A 15,759-nucleotide genomic window follows, 5' to 3' on the forward strand; every position below is an offset into this window, starting at 1 on the left:
CGTTGGACGATATTCTGATGCAACAGAACCGAAACGGCTCATTGGATCATTGCCAGCCAAGCTGATCAAGGATCCAGGCTGAGGTAATGCTATTTGTTCCTGCTATCTAAAGAACCTTATACTACCTAGCCAGTCAACTATGAAACGTTTACAAGATATCTGCTTTCTGTGTGCATCTCTGACCTGCCGCTACTACCACAGGCCTCTCATTTACCAACTGCCGGGATTCAGTCACCTAAATCAGGAGTGCTCTAGCGGGAACCCCACTTCTTGCTTCATCTTGCTAGGTGTGATGGGTGTGTATGAGGCCTCTGCTAGGATAAGGCTACCGTGATATCAGCTGCCCAGCCACCATCAAGCCAGCCACTCCAGTCCTAATTGACAGCCACCCCCATACACTGTCACCCCCCCACCAAGGGTGAGGTTTCATACTGTACCACTTAATTTGTCTTTTAGGTTGGGTGGAATACTCTGCTGGGCACTTATTCTCAAAAACAGACATTGCAAGGTACCACATCTTACAACCCATGCCAACTGTAAAAAGTACTATTACAATTAGTATCCGTCTCAATGAGAGTTTTTTTGCAGTTAAAGGGGTTGTCCACTTTCAGCAAATAATTAATATTGTTTGTGTGATGAAAAGTTATCTAATTTTCCAATATACTTTCAGTATCAATTCCTCATGATTTTATAGATCACTGCTTACGGAAAGCTTCTATGTTTTTCTTACAGCACATAGAAATCTGTCCATGGCCTTGTCATGGACATGCAGGTACACAAGCCGATAGTATCATTACTCTCTGTGATACTAATGGTTTCCATGTGCTGAAAGTAAACATAGAAGCTTTCTATAGAATGACAGCAAGCAGAGCTCTAGAAAATCATGAGGAATTGATACAGGAAGTATATTGGAAAATTAGATAACTTTTCATTACATAAACAGTATTAATTATTTGCTGAAAGTGGACAGCCACTTTCATTTGAGTTTTATGCACAGGTTGTAGTAGTAGAAAAATGAGAAATTAATTTCCTGAGTTAAAAATTATTTTATGCATTGCATGTATGTGACAAAAAAATAACATTTAAAAAAGGTAATTTCGATTTACTTTTAATAAGGATCTTTATTGGGTTTCATAGTTTATTACTTAATAGAGGTTATCACGAGTATGCTCAATGAGCTTGATAAGGGCCAGCCAGGTCTCCTCAGCGGTTGGAATAATCTGGTTGGCTGGAAGGGCAAAACCATAACGGCCAGTATCACGAAGCTCAAAGGTGTAGGAGTACTTGATGCCCTGGTTGTAGGTCCAGTCAATGGTACCTCCACTTGCTTGGTCTGTAGAGTAAAAAAAAATCAATTGTAAATTGAGAGATATGAGGCAAAACAGTGTTCATCAAGTAAATGTCCACTATATCATAAATAGTCTACTCTTCAGTCTATCAGTCTATCAATATAGTATAGTTTTAGCATAGTCCAAGATTATATTTTCATCATCACATCATATATGTGAAGAATGGATGATGCTTTAAAGATAAAGGGTGGCCACAAATATTGGATGGATTTAGATTTAACTTTGCATTACATTTTTTTAAATAAAATAATCAATTAACACTTAAAATTTGGCAATTTTTTTCATTTGCCGCATTCGTTCCACATCTTCCTAAAGCTAATATACTGTAAGTATTGTGTTAAAGGCTAAATCTGCTGGAGCTACTTTCTAGATCTTAGCCTTGAGATTGCAGCCATATGTTTATATATGCTGGCTGCTCTCCCTATAGATAATATTTGATATTTATGTAAATGAAGCATACATCTCTGAGGAGTGATCACTAACTATTCTACCCCACTTGTATCTACATCCCTATGACATCAGCACTCTCAGCTGAAATCTTGGGGGCCATCAGATCTGCACTGCCTCATTTAACTCCCTCTGGCAAAAATTTTGCCTTAGAGTGGTGACGTCATTGGGTTGAGCAGTGCCAAAGAAGCAGGGTACGTGAAAAAAACAGTGAAGCTGGAACCTGGAGGGGCTCTGCTAATGCCCCCAAGCACTTCTGCTTCACTTTCATTAATATTATTTATTTATAGGCACTATTAATTCTATAGTGCTGCACAATCAATAAGGGAGGAGGACCCTTCCGGTAAAAGCTCATGAGATGAGGGAGCAGTGCAGTTAATGGCCCACATTTACTGGAGCGTTTGCACCAAGTTTTCTGTCTGACTTTGCACTGAAAATAACTTACAAACTGCTTGCACATGTATTTATAAAGTCTGCACCAGTTTTGTGATGCGGCTGCACTGTGTCCAACAAGACAGGAAAAATGTGCACCAAAAGTAGCGTGTTAGTACTTAGTTGGACTAGTTGCGCATGAAAACTGCACCAAAAAAAATGGTGCACACTTCCAGAGCAGTGCAGGGGCACCAGATTCATGAAGAACTTGCACTACAATTGATAAATCTAGCGCACCCTCCATGCTTCACAGGTGCAATTTGTACTGTTTTTAATAAATGTGGGCCAATGTGTGTTTTAGGCAATGTTGAACAGGTGGCTGTTCAGGTTAAGTTTAAAGGTATGAAAAGTGTGGGACAGTCTTATAGATCTGAAGACGGTTGTGAGAAGAGCATCTGGTAATAGAGTGAAGCAGAAGGTCACTCTATCTCAAGGGTTAGATCAGCACGGCAGCAGTAATAGTAAAATAAATGATAGATTTGATATATGGTAGATGCTGCTGAAAGTTATAAGACTATTGTCAGGCCAATTCTCAGGAAAAAACATTTCTAGGAAGTTGTATCTGATAATTGGCCCTTGTAAATGTGCAAACTACATACATCATGTATGTAACAGAAAACATGCTAGATTGGCCGCACATCAACTTATTAAAAAAAGTGGTCATATACTGCTAACAAATGGCAGCAAACAACTGGCCAGTGATTGGGAACAGATACTAGAAATAGAACTTGAAATATCTGTTCAGTATCATTGCCTGCCAGGTCAGCCTATCTAGGAGTCCAAAGTTGTCCAAAGAATCTAAATTTAACATCCCACTGTCAAAACTATATTGTGTCTTATATACCTATCAGCCTCAATTACTATTAAAACATTACTATTGTATGTACGTTTAAAGATGACTTTCACCACCTCATACATTTGGAGGTGAACATACAATGTTGTAGGGGCTGCTACACTGATTCAGAGGCACATTCCTTCAAGCTCTTACCGTTGCTTAGATAACATTCACAGTATCTGACCATTATATTCCTCTCCACTGTCATAGAGTAGATACTGGAGCAGATGAGGGTGTGTGTTATGCTAATCTTCTCGTACACCTAGTCAATGAGAGTATTAGCATAACAACCACCCCTTCAAAGTTCCTCCTCTCTGACAGTGGAGAGGATTATAACGGTCACATACTGGGACTGATATCTCAGCAACCTTGAGGGCTAGAAATGAAAATTAAAAGTGCCCTTGAATATGTGTATATTAATGGTGGTGAAAGGTCCTATTTAATACTAGCCATGTTGTACCAATAATAGAAAGAACAGGACTTACAGATGGTTGTAATAATGCTTCCATATGTGTATTTTGTTCCGTACAATGATGACAATGCACCAATTGCAGCTCTAGCAACACTGTCCTGTGTATAAGAAAGAGCAGTAGGATGATAATTATAGTCATTAAAAGTAACAACCCCATACACATACTGATCATAAAAGAAGTGACCCCATAAACACGCATGTTAGGCATGTGTTCTAAATGAATAGGTGTTGCCAGACAACCCTGTTGAAAGAGCAAGAGGATCAAAGCATGTTAAACATTCAACTATCCAATCCCTCTCTTCCATGCCATCTACCAACAGAAGCAGAGTTGAGAAATCCCCATAATTAAAAGCTATATGATTTGAAATGAGAGGATTTGGCCATCATTAATCTACTGTGTATAGTTAGCTTTCAGATTGACATATCTTTAAAGGGGTTGTATCACTAACAACAAAGGACATCAGAACATTTTGAACATGCTTGTAATATAAGCCTATTACCAATTTTGCCTAGTTCTCAATATAATGACTTACTAATGTCAGGAACCTTTTTGGCTGAGAGAGCCATGAACATAACATTTTTTAAAATGTAATTATGTGAGAACCATACAATATGCACATGCCAGGTAGTATATAACCACAGCAAATACCCCCCAGTAGAGGTAGTCCACATGCTCCCTGCAGCTGGCTTTTTGTCGCTCATACCCTCTTCTCTATGACCCAGGCGTCGCCAAAGCTTCTTAGGTGTCAGCGCCTAGGTCATAGAGAGGAGTGGATGCTGGACCCAAGATTCCTCAAAAATGACCAAAAAAATGCCGGAAATGGTCAGTGATAAGCGGTGTGTCTTATATGCACACGGCACCAATCACTATTTATTAAAGATTTGTCTGTGATGTAGCCTTCAATAGAGCCACATCTGGCCATAGGTTGCCCTAGTACCTTGATTTATTTCTATAGTTGTCAATGGCTATGTCATGCTTAGCAGCCCTGCAAGCAGGACAGAAGTCCTTTATTATTAATGACTTAGCTCCTTTATCCCCTTAACCCTGAACCTATGTTGCTCATGACCAAAAACAGTTTATATTTTTTCATTGTTATCAACCTAAACCCATTACTTTTTTTTCTGTTATTGGCGCTGTATGAGGGGTTGTTTTTTGCAGGATCTGTTGCGTCTTGTGAATTGTGTTTCATAAAGCTTATTAAATATCTATTATTAATGTGGGAGGATGGACTAAACAATTCTGGCCTTGTATTTAGTGTTTTCTATGTGTACTTATTTACCTTCATCTAGGTCATTATAATGATGTCTACTGTATACCCAATATGTATTACTATTATATGTATTATTTTTGTATGTTTTATGTCTAAATTTGGAAAAAAAAAATTTTTTTATTCATAATAATTTGGTATACGGTATTTTGGGATTAGGATTATGGTTTCTTTATTTTTTCAACAAGGAGTGGGAGAAAAATTTAATTTTTTTTCTTACATATTTATTGTTTTTTATATTGCTCACTGTATGGGTCATGTTACATTTTATTTTTGGGGTTGTCGCAGTCATGGTGATACCAAACATGTGTATGTTTTTTTTTTTACTTTTACAAATAAACCCTTTTATACAAAAAAAGGTTTTACTTATATGTGTTTTTTTATATTTTTGGAGCAAACTTTATTTTTAAAAATGTCTCTGTATATTCCACTCTGGGACATTTTATCATTTCTATAATGCATTGGTGAAATGAGTATACCAAAGCAATATAGACTGTCAGTGGAAACTATGTCTTTTTGTGGCAAGAAGTTTAATAAAAGCAGATTTTTACTATAACCAATAATATATAGAGAATGTACCAGTTCGGCGTTATCTGGGGTACGAGTGGTGGTATAACCATATGGGTAAAGGAGCATCTGGGAATAGCTGTGGATGGAAACAAATCCCTTGATATTGCCATGGCTCTTCACAAAGTCAACAATAGCCTTGACCTCTGGCTCAGAATGAGCTGCGCGTCCTCTGTAGGTCTCGGAGCAAGGGTTGGAGCTTGCTCCAGCACCTAGGTACAAATAAGATATAATTTATTCAATTTATTTCTAATAGTAATGCAATGTAAATAATTTCACTTATTATTTCCAACTACTCTGTGAATAAGAATTTGAAGTTGTTATCAGTTGCTTATTAACAACATGTTCTACAAATATAGCAGCATTTACGTGTATAGCCATATATACATATATGTACACATTTTATAAAGTCATCAACTTTATCCACCAAGAACTAAACAAAATCTGGTTTGAAAAGAAATTATTGGATGGCTAGGAACTTAAATTGGCTCTGGAAAAAAGTGGGGAAGTGTTACCGACATGGACAGCTGGGTTAAAGCATTAACGAAACATGTGCCACTTTTAGCAGGTAGATATATTATACCAATAGTCAATTAATAGCATTGGTTAGATGTGACAAAAGCAAAAAACAGGATGTACAAAACAGAAAGTCAAATAGCTTCTCTGTAAGTGTGGGGGCAAGATATTAGATCATTTAACAATATCTATCTATTAAAAGTTTGGTGCCACTTTCTTGATATGTAAAGTGAGGCCTCCAGTCTTTTACCGCATAGGCCACAGATTCCTAAAAAAGACATGGGACTTCACTTTACATATCAAGAAAGCCTTGCAGAACTTTTAATAGATGTGTATTGGTAAAAGACCTACTTACATACATATTACAGAAAATATGAGGAAAAATAATCAACCCCTTAAACTAAGTCAAGATTTAAAGGATAATGAGGCACATTTACTAAGGGTCATGTGACACTGCTTGCAGAGTTATTTAAGGAGTGTCTGCACCACATTTGTGCTGCAAGTGACCCTTTTTTGTGGCACAGCTGCACTAGTCTTCTTGCAACACAAATTAGGGGGTGTTTCTCTGCTCAGTCGGACCGTGCGCCAGATTTAACATGCAAAGTCTGACAGAATTGTGTTGCACACCCCATGTTAAAGGTGCAAAAAAAAAAAAAAAAAAAAAGAGTGGTGCACTCTGTCGGGGAGTGCAAGGAGCGCCAGATTAATGAAAAGCGTGCGCCAGAATTCCTGAATCTGGGGCCCTCTGAACTATACACAGGCAAACTGCACATAGTATAGTGAAGAGAATGGATAATTTGGATCCCAAAGTAAAAGCTGTAAAAAAAGCCTGCCAAAATTGGAACATTTGCAGTTTTTATTTGTCAATTCCTCTGCATTTGAGATATTTTCCCAGTTTTCCAGTGTATTGCAAATAATATTAAATGTTACCACTAGGCAGTACAATTTGCCCCACTGAGAATTCAAAGGTGTTTTCTTTATGGACCCCTATCTAGATATTCTGTGAGATTGCCTTCATTTATGTACCTGTCCAAGTGCATCCCTAAGGTCACTAGGGAATCTATCCGTCTGCATCAGAAAATATTGCAAACTTTAGATATCAGACACGCTTTTATTACCTGTTTGGGAACACACCATCCACTCTGATTCTCAGTTTCTTTGTGAAATATTATAGAGATGTAAAAATCCCAGCAAATCAACATAGTTCAGGTGGCTTTAAAAACGTAAGCATATTCTTACTACTCTCAGACATGGTGAGAGATGTCTCAGACAAGACATTTGAATTTGAAAAGCAGTCAAATGTTCCTTTTTACCAATGTTTATAAAGTTGGACACATCTACCTTTTAGGGTTCAGCCTTTAGCAAATTGCAACTAAAAATACTTCTTTCAAGTCCCTTGTGTGTGCTGCTAAATGGACCAAAAAGAGTGGAAATTATCTTATCCAAATCATTTCATTGAGTTCGGAGGCAGCACAACTTTCATAAATGTATTCCTGCATATTGACAAGGATTGTGTATGTATATAGGGAGTTGGCAAAGAAGCCCACTAAAAAACATTCCATTCCAGAATAGAATTGGAAAAGTATTATCTTAAATTTATAGCATCTCACGCCTCATCATGATCAGCTTATGGTTTGGACTTCAAAAACTGCATCAAAGCAACGTGAATATGTGTCTTCACCCCAACACTCATTTTTAAGTCAACATACCTTGAACTTAAAGGGGTATTCCCATCTGGGCATTTACATTAACTTTAATTAATTTTCCAAAACTAAACATTTCTTCAATTGGATGTTATTGAAAAAAAAGTGTTCCCTTGTGAAGATAATTTCTCATAGATGTAGCCATGTTGTCCCTGAGATACGGCCACCTCACATTTTGGCAGCAGTGACCAGACATGCGCTATAGAGTCCTTCCTGACCACCTGGCTTCAGCAATCATTACCACAGGACGGCTGTGGGACATACAATAACTGCTGGACACTTCATATACAAACACCCGTTGTGTGGGGACCATATGACTAAATTTATGAGAAACATGTAGAAGAAAGTAACGGCACTCACCCACTTGTTAGAAAAGTGCAATGTCCTTTATTCAGGTGAAGAAGCATAAAATCACATGCAGGGAGAAGCAAGCCTTGGCAACGGGGCCGTTTCGCGCTCAGTGGCGCTTTCTCAGGCATTGGCTTGAGAAAGCGCCACTGACCACGAAACGGCCCCGTTGCCAAGGCTTGCTTCTCCCTGCATGTGATTTTATGCTTCTTCACCTGAATAAAGGACATTGCACTTTTCTAACAAGTGGGTGAGTGCCGTTACTTTCTTCTACATGTTGCTTATGGACTTTTATGTTTATTAACTGAGCACCACCGCATGGTCCTGTACCGCGATCTCTAGTTCCAGGATTGGTCTGTGGCTTAATGTGTGTCGAGTGGGGATACTGCTCTGATGGAAGATAGTGCCTGCCAGTTTTCCTTCATGTGAACTTTCTACATTTATGAGAAATTATCTTCACACAATTAATTTTTTTAATAACATCTAATTGAAGAAATGTTTATATATGGCAGATTAATGAAACAGAATGTCCAGGTGAGAATACCCTTTTAATATTTGTCTTACACATATATTTGATAAGTCAGATAGTAAAATAGACCATGGAACAGGTAGATGTACATAAGCATTGTTACCTCCAAAACCAGCATCCCAGTTTCTGTTGGGGTCAGTTCCAACACAGGAGGAGCCAGAATTGGGAGATCTGGTCTTACGCCACATACGGTTCTGTAATATAATATTATTAAAAAGTCAAATTCATATTTTAAAATAAGCAGTGAGTTGGTGTCAGGTAAAGAGTAATAACAGCTCACTGAATATGCCTTCATCATAGTCAACAGTTACCGTAGTATGGGTGTAAACAAAGCCATCAGGATTGGTCACAATTTCCAAGATGATGTCCATTTTGTTCAGTGTGGCAGTAAGAGATGGGTCATGTCCATAATCCTTAGTGATCTGTAGATAATGGAATAGATGAGATAATTTACCAATCATAATAACTATAAGGTTGCATTACATTGTATAGGTTAAACCCCAAACCCAGAATGCACATGAGCAATTGACCTTCTGCACATTCAGCAAAAATAGTTTTTCCACTGAAAGTTTTTTCACAGCATGAGAATGGAACGTGATTTGTAAAAATCCTTGCCTTTTAGAAAATTTAGCTCTAAAAATGTAGCAGAAAATTAATTGACAAAACTAAGAAATAATAATAAAGTTATGATACAATTATTGATTGATTACTAATTTTTCCATCCATTACATATAAAATAAGAGTACTGATTCTTTACCTTCTTTGCAAACCACAAACCACTGGCCTGAGTAACCCACTCACGGGAGTGAATTCCGGTATCAATCCAGAATGCTGGGCGGTTGGCACCAGTGCTGAACTACAATAAAATATAGAATACATCTTCGACTTATTTTCATCTTGGAAATTTTTGGCATATTCACAATTGCACTGTGCTGTTTTTAGTACTCCAGTATAATAATATGGAAAGAGCTGCAGGACCACAGTTTCAAGGTGGAGGTGGAACAAATATATTTGGTATACTCTATTAATTTTCCTTAAAAAAAAACTACTGAGTTTTTTTCTTTCACTGAACAACATAGTTGGTTTATCAATACTTTTACAGGGCACTGTAACCGGATGTAAACTAAGAAACAGCAGGAATTAGGCTTCAACCACTAGATACAAGAGTAGGTGCTACTAAACACTGTGACATCTACCTAACAACTGCCAAAAAAGCTTAGATATGGAAATGAAATACATTAATGTGCCCCACTGCTCTAGATTACATGAAACCTATAGATTCATTTTACCTTCAGAACATTCAGCGGGCGACCCTCATAGCTTCTGCCAATCTGAATCTTGCTCACAAGGCTAGGATTCTCAGCCACCAGAGTATCTATAAAATTGTTGATCCAGGAAAACATTGAATATAAATTGAATGTATATTTCATCCATTATGACAATGATGGCCAACCTTTTGAGCTCGTTTTTTTTAAACTTTTAAACTACTAAAAAAATAATTGTGTGATATTTTTAGCTCTAATAACAAAAAGTTCTCTTCCCCCAGTTTGCTGAGCGGTAACAGTGGTGGGTCTACTGGCAGCAGGGTGGGATTTTGGTAGCTGCTTTAAGATAGTGGCTAGGGTGAAAGGAGCACACATGCTCGTTGTAGTCACTGGATCGGACCCTGGTCCAGCCATCTGCCGCTGACAGAACAATTTTGGAAGGCAGTTCTATTGTCCCTTGCTTTTTTCAGGGTGTAAACAAGCAATACATTTAGTTGGGGGAAAGAGCTCTGGCTTTACTAACGCTTGTCAAAAGTTGGCCATTATTGCATTATGTTATAGTTTTTGCCATTTTGATATAATATCTGTACCTACATTGGTGACTTCAGCTAAATGCAGAAGAGAACATATGGACTGGTGTTATATATGCAGAGTCATTATATCTTACCTCATCAAAGGTGTGATATGTGGCATAGTTAAATGTGTCAGTAGAGCGGGCATTTTCCATGGCACGTCCAATTTTCATGTCTCTCCTTTCTTCATCAAACAATTCCTGTAGTAGAAAAATATATAAAGTTATTTGCTTTATACATTCACCTCAGAATTCAGAGATGTTGCTAAAGACTCATGAGCTCCATGTTTTTCTAGGGCCTCCACACAACTTTTCCTTATATCCACCAGCTTTTTTAGCAGCTCAACAAGTCAACAAAAACAGTATAAATAATACATTTTTTTTTTAACAAGGAATCTTATATCTGCTCAGCTCTATGTAATGGATGCTTAAACAATATAGTACTAATATAGAACGTGTTCCATATTCTTCCACTACTGAGACCTCAATAGTAATCCATCATCACCTAGCTGCAACTAGGTTTCTTCTCATTACTGTATTATAGCTACCAAAAAAACGGGTTTGATGGACAATTTATGGACTACACCATACAGTCAAAAGTGCTAGAATCTTTGGCATTTGTCTTCTTTACTACTTAACTTGCAATTATAAGGCAACTGAACTTGTTTATATACTGCATCACAATATTTTACCTCAATTTTTCCATTCTCTAAAATAATTTAAAAAAATCTGGATATGGTGAATCTCAACGCTTACCTGCAAGTCTTGGATCATAATGCTGTACTGGATATTGTGAAACTCCAGATAGACCTTTACATCCTGAAGACTGAAGAAGGGTACGCGGATGTCAATAAACCTCTCAGGTTTACTAGGCTCCCTCCAGAAATCCAGCTGTAAAACAAATCATGAGAGGGCTAGTTGAATAATTTTATAGTGGCAGAATGACTGGATCGGTGTTGGGCATTGCACAAAGCCTAAGACCCACAAAAGGGTCTTGTGCGACACAAATGTGTCGCAGACACTTCTTAAATACCTGTGCAACCAGTTTACAATCCGACGGAAAACTGGCACAAGGGCCTTAGTAAATGTGCCCCTTTTTAATGGATAACATGACACCACTTCTGATCCATCTCAACCTAAATATTCATATGTACAGTACAGACGGTCCCCTACTTAAGGACATCCGACTACAGACAACCCATAGTTACAGACAGACCCCTCTGACCTCTGGTGAAGCTTTCTGGATGCTTTACTATAGTCCCAGATTGCAATAATCAGCTGTAAAGTGTCTGTAATTAAGCTTTATTGATAATCCTTGGTCGCATTACAGCAAAAAATGTTTAAACTTTAATTGTCACTGGGGACAAAAAATTTTTTGTCTGGATCTACAATTATAAAATATACAGTTTCGACTTACATACAAATTTAACTTAAGAACAAACCTCCGGACCCTATCTTCTACGTAACCTGGGGACTGCCTGTATTTATTAATAAAATGAATCAGGTATGTCTTGGGACTCTAGAACTTGGTTGACTACCTGCAGATCCGCATGGTTTTCCAGCTCCTGCACCAGGTTCACCTCTTTATCATTGGCTGGAAGAATTCTTAGGACTTGTTGTCTGTAGTGAAAATGGGGAATAAGATATTACTAGTGTTTATTCACATAGTATTAACATTTTTGATGACATTTTACATTATAAAAACATTTAAATTCCAAGCGATACAAGATTGTTTCTGATCTTATAGCGATAGAACTTCTATTTTCAAAAAGTATGTTGGGGAAGATTTCATCCACTTTTTACAATATATTCACAACATTTTTTGTTGCCATAGTGGAGGGAGACATGGTCTTCTGTGACCCAGCAGATTTACTATAATTTACAACAGAATTTACAGCAAAGTACATCTGTACAAATTGATATGTTTTTCTCCATTGTACTGTGGACTAAATTTACTGTCTAGTAAATTTTCCCCATTGGTCCACATTTTTTAATGTTGTAAAATATACACAAAAATGTAACTTTTAGAAAACAGATGGTTAGAGTGGTAGATATTCTTGCAAAGTGTGAAGTTTCATTTCTGTGTGACCGCTATTTTTACTTTTTAATTTGTACCTAAAACTGGTGCATGGCAATAATAAATAAAAACGGACTACAAATTTCTGCACCAAAAAACTCCACTTTACCTGTGCATGACCTTACTACATCCAGTCCATTGTACTTACCCACTGTAATTCTCCATACTGGTGACAGATGCCACCAGGGCAAGTAATGCTAGGACACCCTTCATTTTGAAATTGCTAGAATGATAACAGGCAAGGCACTCTATATATACTGTTTTGCCTTCATAGACTACATTGAGCTAGTGTCAGGGATTGGCCTTTATTTCTTGTACACCTGCTTTTATTCCCACTTATACCTGATAAACATGGTGGGAACACACCACCTGCTGGCTGGGTACTACATATAATCTCTTAATGACATCAGTTTGGGGTTTTATGGCAGCTTTCCAGGGCATTTTTAAAAATGTCTTTCTTTTTAGGGGCATTTCAGTAGAGAACGACAACTTTATGTGCACTGCAGTCCCAACAGTGGCTTATCTATGGGGGTCAAATAGGCCCCATTAACCTAGAGGCGCTGTCACTACTTAGTCTTTAACTTTAACCCTTTAACATGCGGCCCCGGCAGGTGCTAGTCAGAACATACTGCACATGTACTATTAGTGTGGGACAGGAATAAACATTTGTATGTGTATCTCTAAGATACTGATACAACTGATTATGAAAGCAGCACAGAGAGCTTCCTTGCCTCTGTACATGCAGATCACCCTAACACAAGTGGAGGAATGACTCCATCGTTATCTGCACCCTGTGTGAGCTCAGCCATAAGAAGGAAAGGTGGAAGTCTTGGGAGTGTACGCAGGTAAATATAAAATATATGTTAACATAATTGTATATGATAATATAAATAATCTGGGAGCTATGTATTTCAATTAACTCATGTGGGTATATTGTTGATGCATATAGTATAATTCATTGTGGCAAACGATAGAATTAATTCAGGTGTTGTTTTGTATATTATAAAATTAATTGATGAACAGTATACAAAAATAATTGTGGAGTTTTAATTGTATGTAACAAAATTATTTGGGATAAAACATATACCGGTAACAACACCGGTTCAGTGGGTGCTGTATGTAAAGAATTGGGAGGGTGCTGTAGAAAGTATAACTAATTTTCTATATGTATATATACATATATATGTGTGTGTGTGTGTATATATAGATATATATATATATATATATATATATATATATACACATATAAAAAATGGGTTAGAGCTATATATGAAATACCTCAGGAAATCACTGTATATAATTTGATAAATTGGGACCCTAACTATAATATAAGACAAAAGCTATCAAGGTAGCAAAATTAGTTATGCCTGAAAGTTTTGAAGTTTAGTATCCTATGGAGAATAAGGGTGCATTCACATGGCCAGGTGCTCGCCCAGGCTGGATCCTGTGAGAGATTCGGGTCTCCGATGAGGATTCGGGTCTGCCAGGATTCACTAAGCTCTGTCTGCCCGATATCCACCAGGTGTCGATGCTGCGCCGAAGTCCGCCGGAGTTCACCTCATCATCAAGCCGCAAACAAGGGACAATAGTCTAACAGTCTGTGAAGCTACAGCACAAAGGAGCTCTGGGAACCGCCCCTGTAAAAGCTGATTTTAGAAGGAAGGAGGCCATGGATAACAAATATAAGAAGATTAGCACATTCACGGTGCCTGGATCTATGAGTAAGTGTCCCTTAAAATTGCAGAATCAACAGTTCTATTTCCATTTTCCTTTCTTCGGTTCCATTTTTTCTTACGTGCACTCAGTTTGATGGGTATGTGCCACAATTATGTCAGTCTCACGACATAAATGTGTGTGAGTCTGCACCAGAACGCCACTTTAGGTAGATTTTTGTTTTGTGCATCCACAACAAAATTGCAAAAACTACATAAATACATGTGCAAGCAGTTTTATAAATGTGGGCCACTGTATTTCTCAACTTTCTGCAGTATGCATGTGAATGAAGCTTATTTTCATTTGCTCATGAAGTATCAAGGCCACATGAATTAGCCTGCCAAGTGCAAACTTGTATTTATTAATCTAACAATGTGCTTCTTTCCCACACTTTACAGTTAAATGAAATCTACCACCAAATTCAAGGAAAAATGTCCTTCCTTTTTTGATTATTACATTTCAGCCCAGGTAGAGTTCATTGGTAAGTGCAGTACTTCAGACCCTTTTGAGGTTAGCAGGAGGACAGTATGACTCCATATTTTCTCTACTTGAATCAGGGTATTTACATATACACCTCTATACAGGCGGTCCCCTACTTAAGAACACTCAACTTACATACGACCCCTAGTTACAAACGGACCTCTGGATATTGGTAATTTATTGTACTTTAGTCCTAGGCTACAATAAACAGCTGTAACAGTTATCAAATGTATCTGTAATGAAGCTTTACTGTTAATATTGATTCTTATGACAACCCGACATTTTTAAAATCCAATTGTCACAGACACCAAAAAAGTTCTGGCTGGGATTACAATGATAAACTACACAGTTCCGACTTACATACAAATTCAACTTAAGAACAAACCTACAGACCCTATCTTGTATGCAACCCAGGGACTGCCTGCATTGTTAAATAATGTTGGAGATCGTGTAAAAAAAAATTAGGGATACAAGGTTCAATTAGCTACAGTTCTTTGTGGCATAATTAGGGGAAGTTTTTTCTTTTCACTGATTAAATATTTTGGAAGAGAAAAGATCTTCACTATGTAGATCAATTATTAGATAATTTAAATATTTTTTTTCTCTTGATACACTTATCGCTAAAAAAATTAAATATATAAAGCTGAGTGTATGTATGTGTGTGTGTATGTATGTATGTCTGCTAAAAGAATCTGTACTGTCGCGTTTACAATCACCAAATTTTGCAGTTGTTGAGTGGAATGAGACTGCCAGAGGCAGACAGTCGCTGGAATGAGAGTGCCAGCGACAGACAGTCCCTGGAATGAGACTGCCAGCGACAGACAATCCCTGGAATGAGAGTGCCAGCGACAGACAAGGTCAAAAAAGTTTATAAAAAAGGGACAGTCGGTGACAGTGATGGCCAGAGACAGTATGAGACAATCTATAGATACATATAAAATATTTTTTGTTAACCCATTCTATTTTGTTGTAGCTAAGAACAGGTATTTACGATCCCAGGCAACACCAGGAGCTACAGATAGTTCTATATAAAACTGATTTGTTTATATACCTGCAATTTTGTCATGCATATAAGAAAGAAAAATAGAGACCTCTTTGTAATAGATTCTCAAGAGGTTCTACCCTTTAATTTATAATTTGAAGCACGGTTTGGGTAAAAATTTATCACGTACAAATAAGAAAATCAG

The 15,759-nt window shown here is 37.5% G+C and overlaps 1 protein-coding gene across 1 annotated transcript; it reads right to left on the bottom strand.

Moving 5' to 3' along the window:
• Positions 1-1,101: 1,101 nt before the first annotated feature.
• LOC140127153 (carboxypeptidase A1-like) lies at positions 1,102-12,662 on the bottom strand. The gene is made up of 11 exons (XM_072147497.1): positions 12,528-12,662; positions 11,841-11,922; positions 11,059-11,193; positions 10,399-10,503; positions 9,756-9,857; positions 9,224-9,322; positions 8,778-8,888; positions 8,570-8,660; positions 5,383-5,582; positions 3,549-3,633; positions 1,102-1,333 (listed from the first exon to the last, which is right to left on the bottom strand). The coding sequence occupies exons 1-11, from the start codon at positions 12,590-12,592 to the stop codon at positions 1,146-1,148; spliced, it is 1,263 nt and encodes a 420-aa protein (XP_072003598.1). The 5' UTR covers positions 12,593-12,662; the 3' UTR covers positions 1,102-1,145.
• Between the last annotated feature and the right edge of the window lie 3,097 nt (positions 12,663-15,759).

Source organism: Engystomops pustulosus, chromosome 4 (assembly GCF_040894005.1).
Source record: "Engystomops pustulosus chromosome 4, aEngPut4.maternal, whole genome shotgun sequence".
NCBI classification, from domain to species: Eukaryota; Metazoa; Chordata; class Amphibia; order Anura; family Leptodactylidae; genus Engystomops; species Engystomops pustulosus.

What these genes read in the sequence shown, in the direction of transcription:
- LOC140127153 (XM_072147497.1), bottom strand. Translation starts at nt 12,592, where the DNA reads ATGAAGGGTGTCCTAGCATTACTTGCCCTGGTGGCATCTGTCACCAGT. An exon ending in GTTTGTGGTTTGCAAAGAAG is followed by an intron (nt 8,889 to 9,223) that starts GTAAAGAATCAG and finishes CATTATCTACAG; the next exon opens with ATCACTAAGGATTATGGACA. An exon ending in CCCCAGATAACGCCGAACTG is followed by an intron (nt 3,634 to 5,382) that starts GTACATTCTCTA and finishes TCTTATACACAG; the next exon opens with GACAGTGTTGCTAGAGCTGC.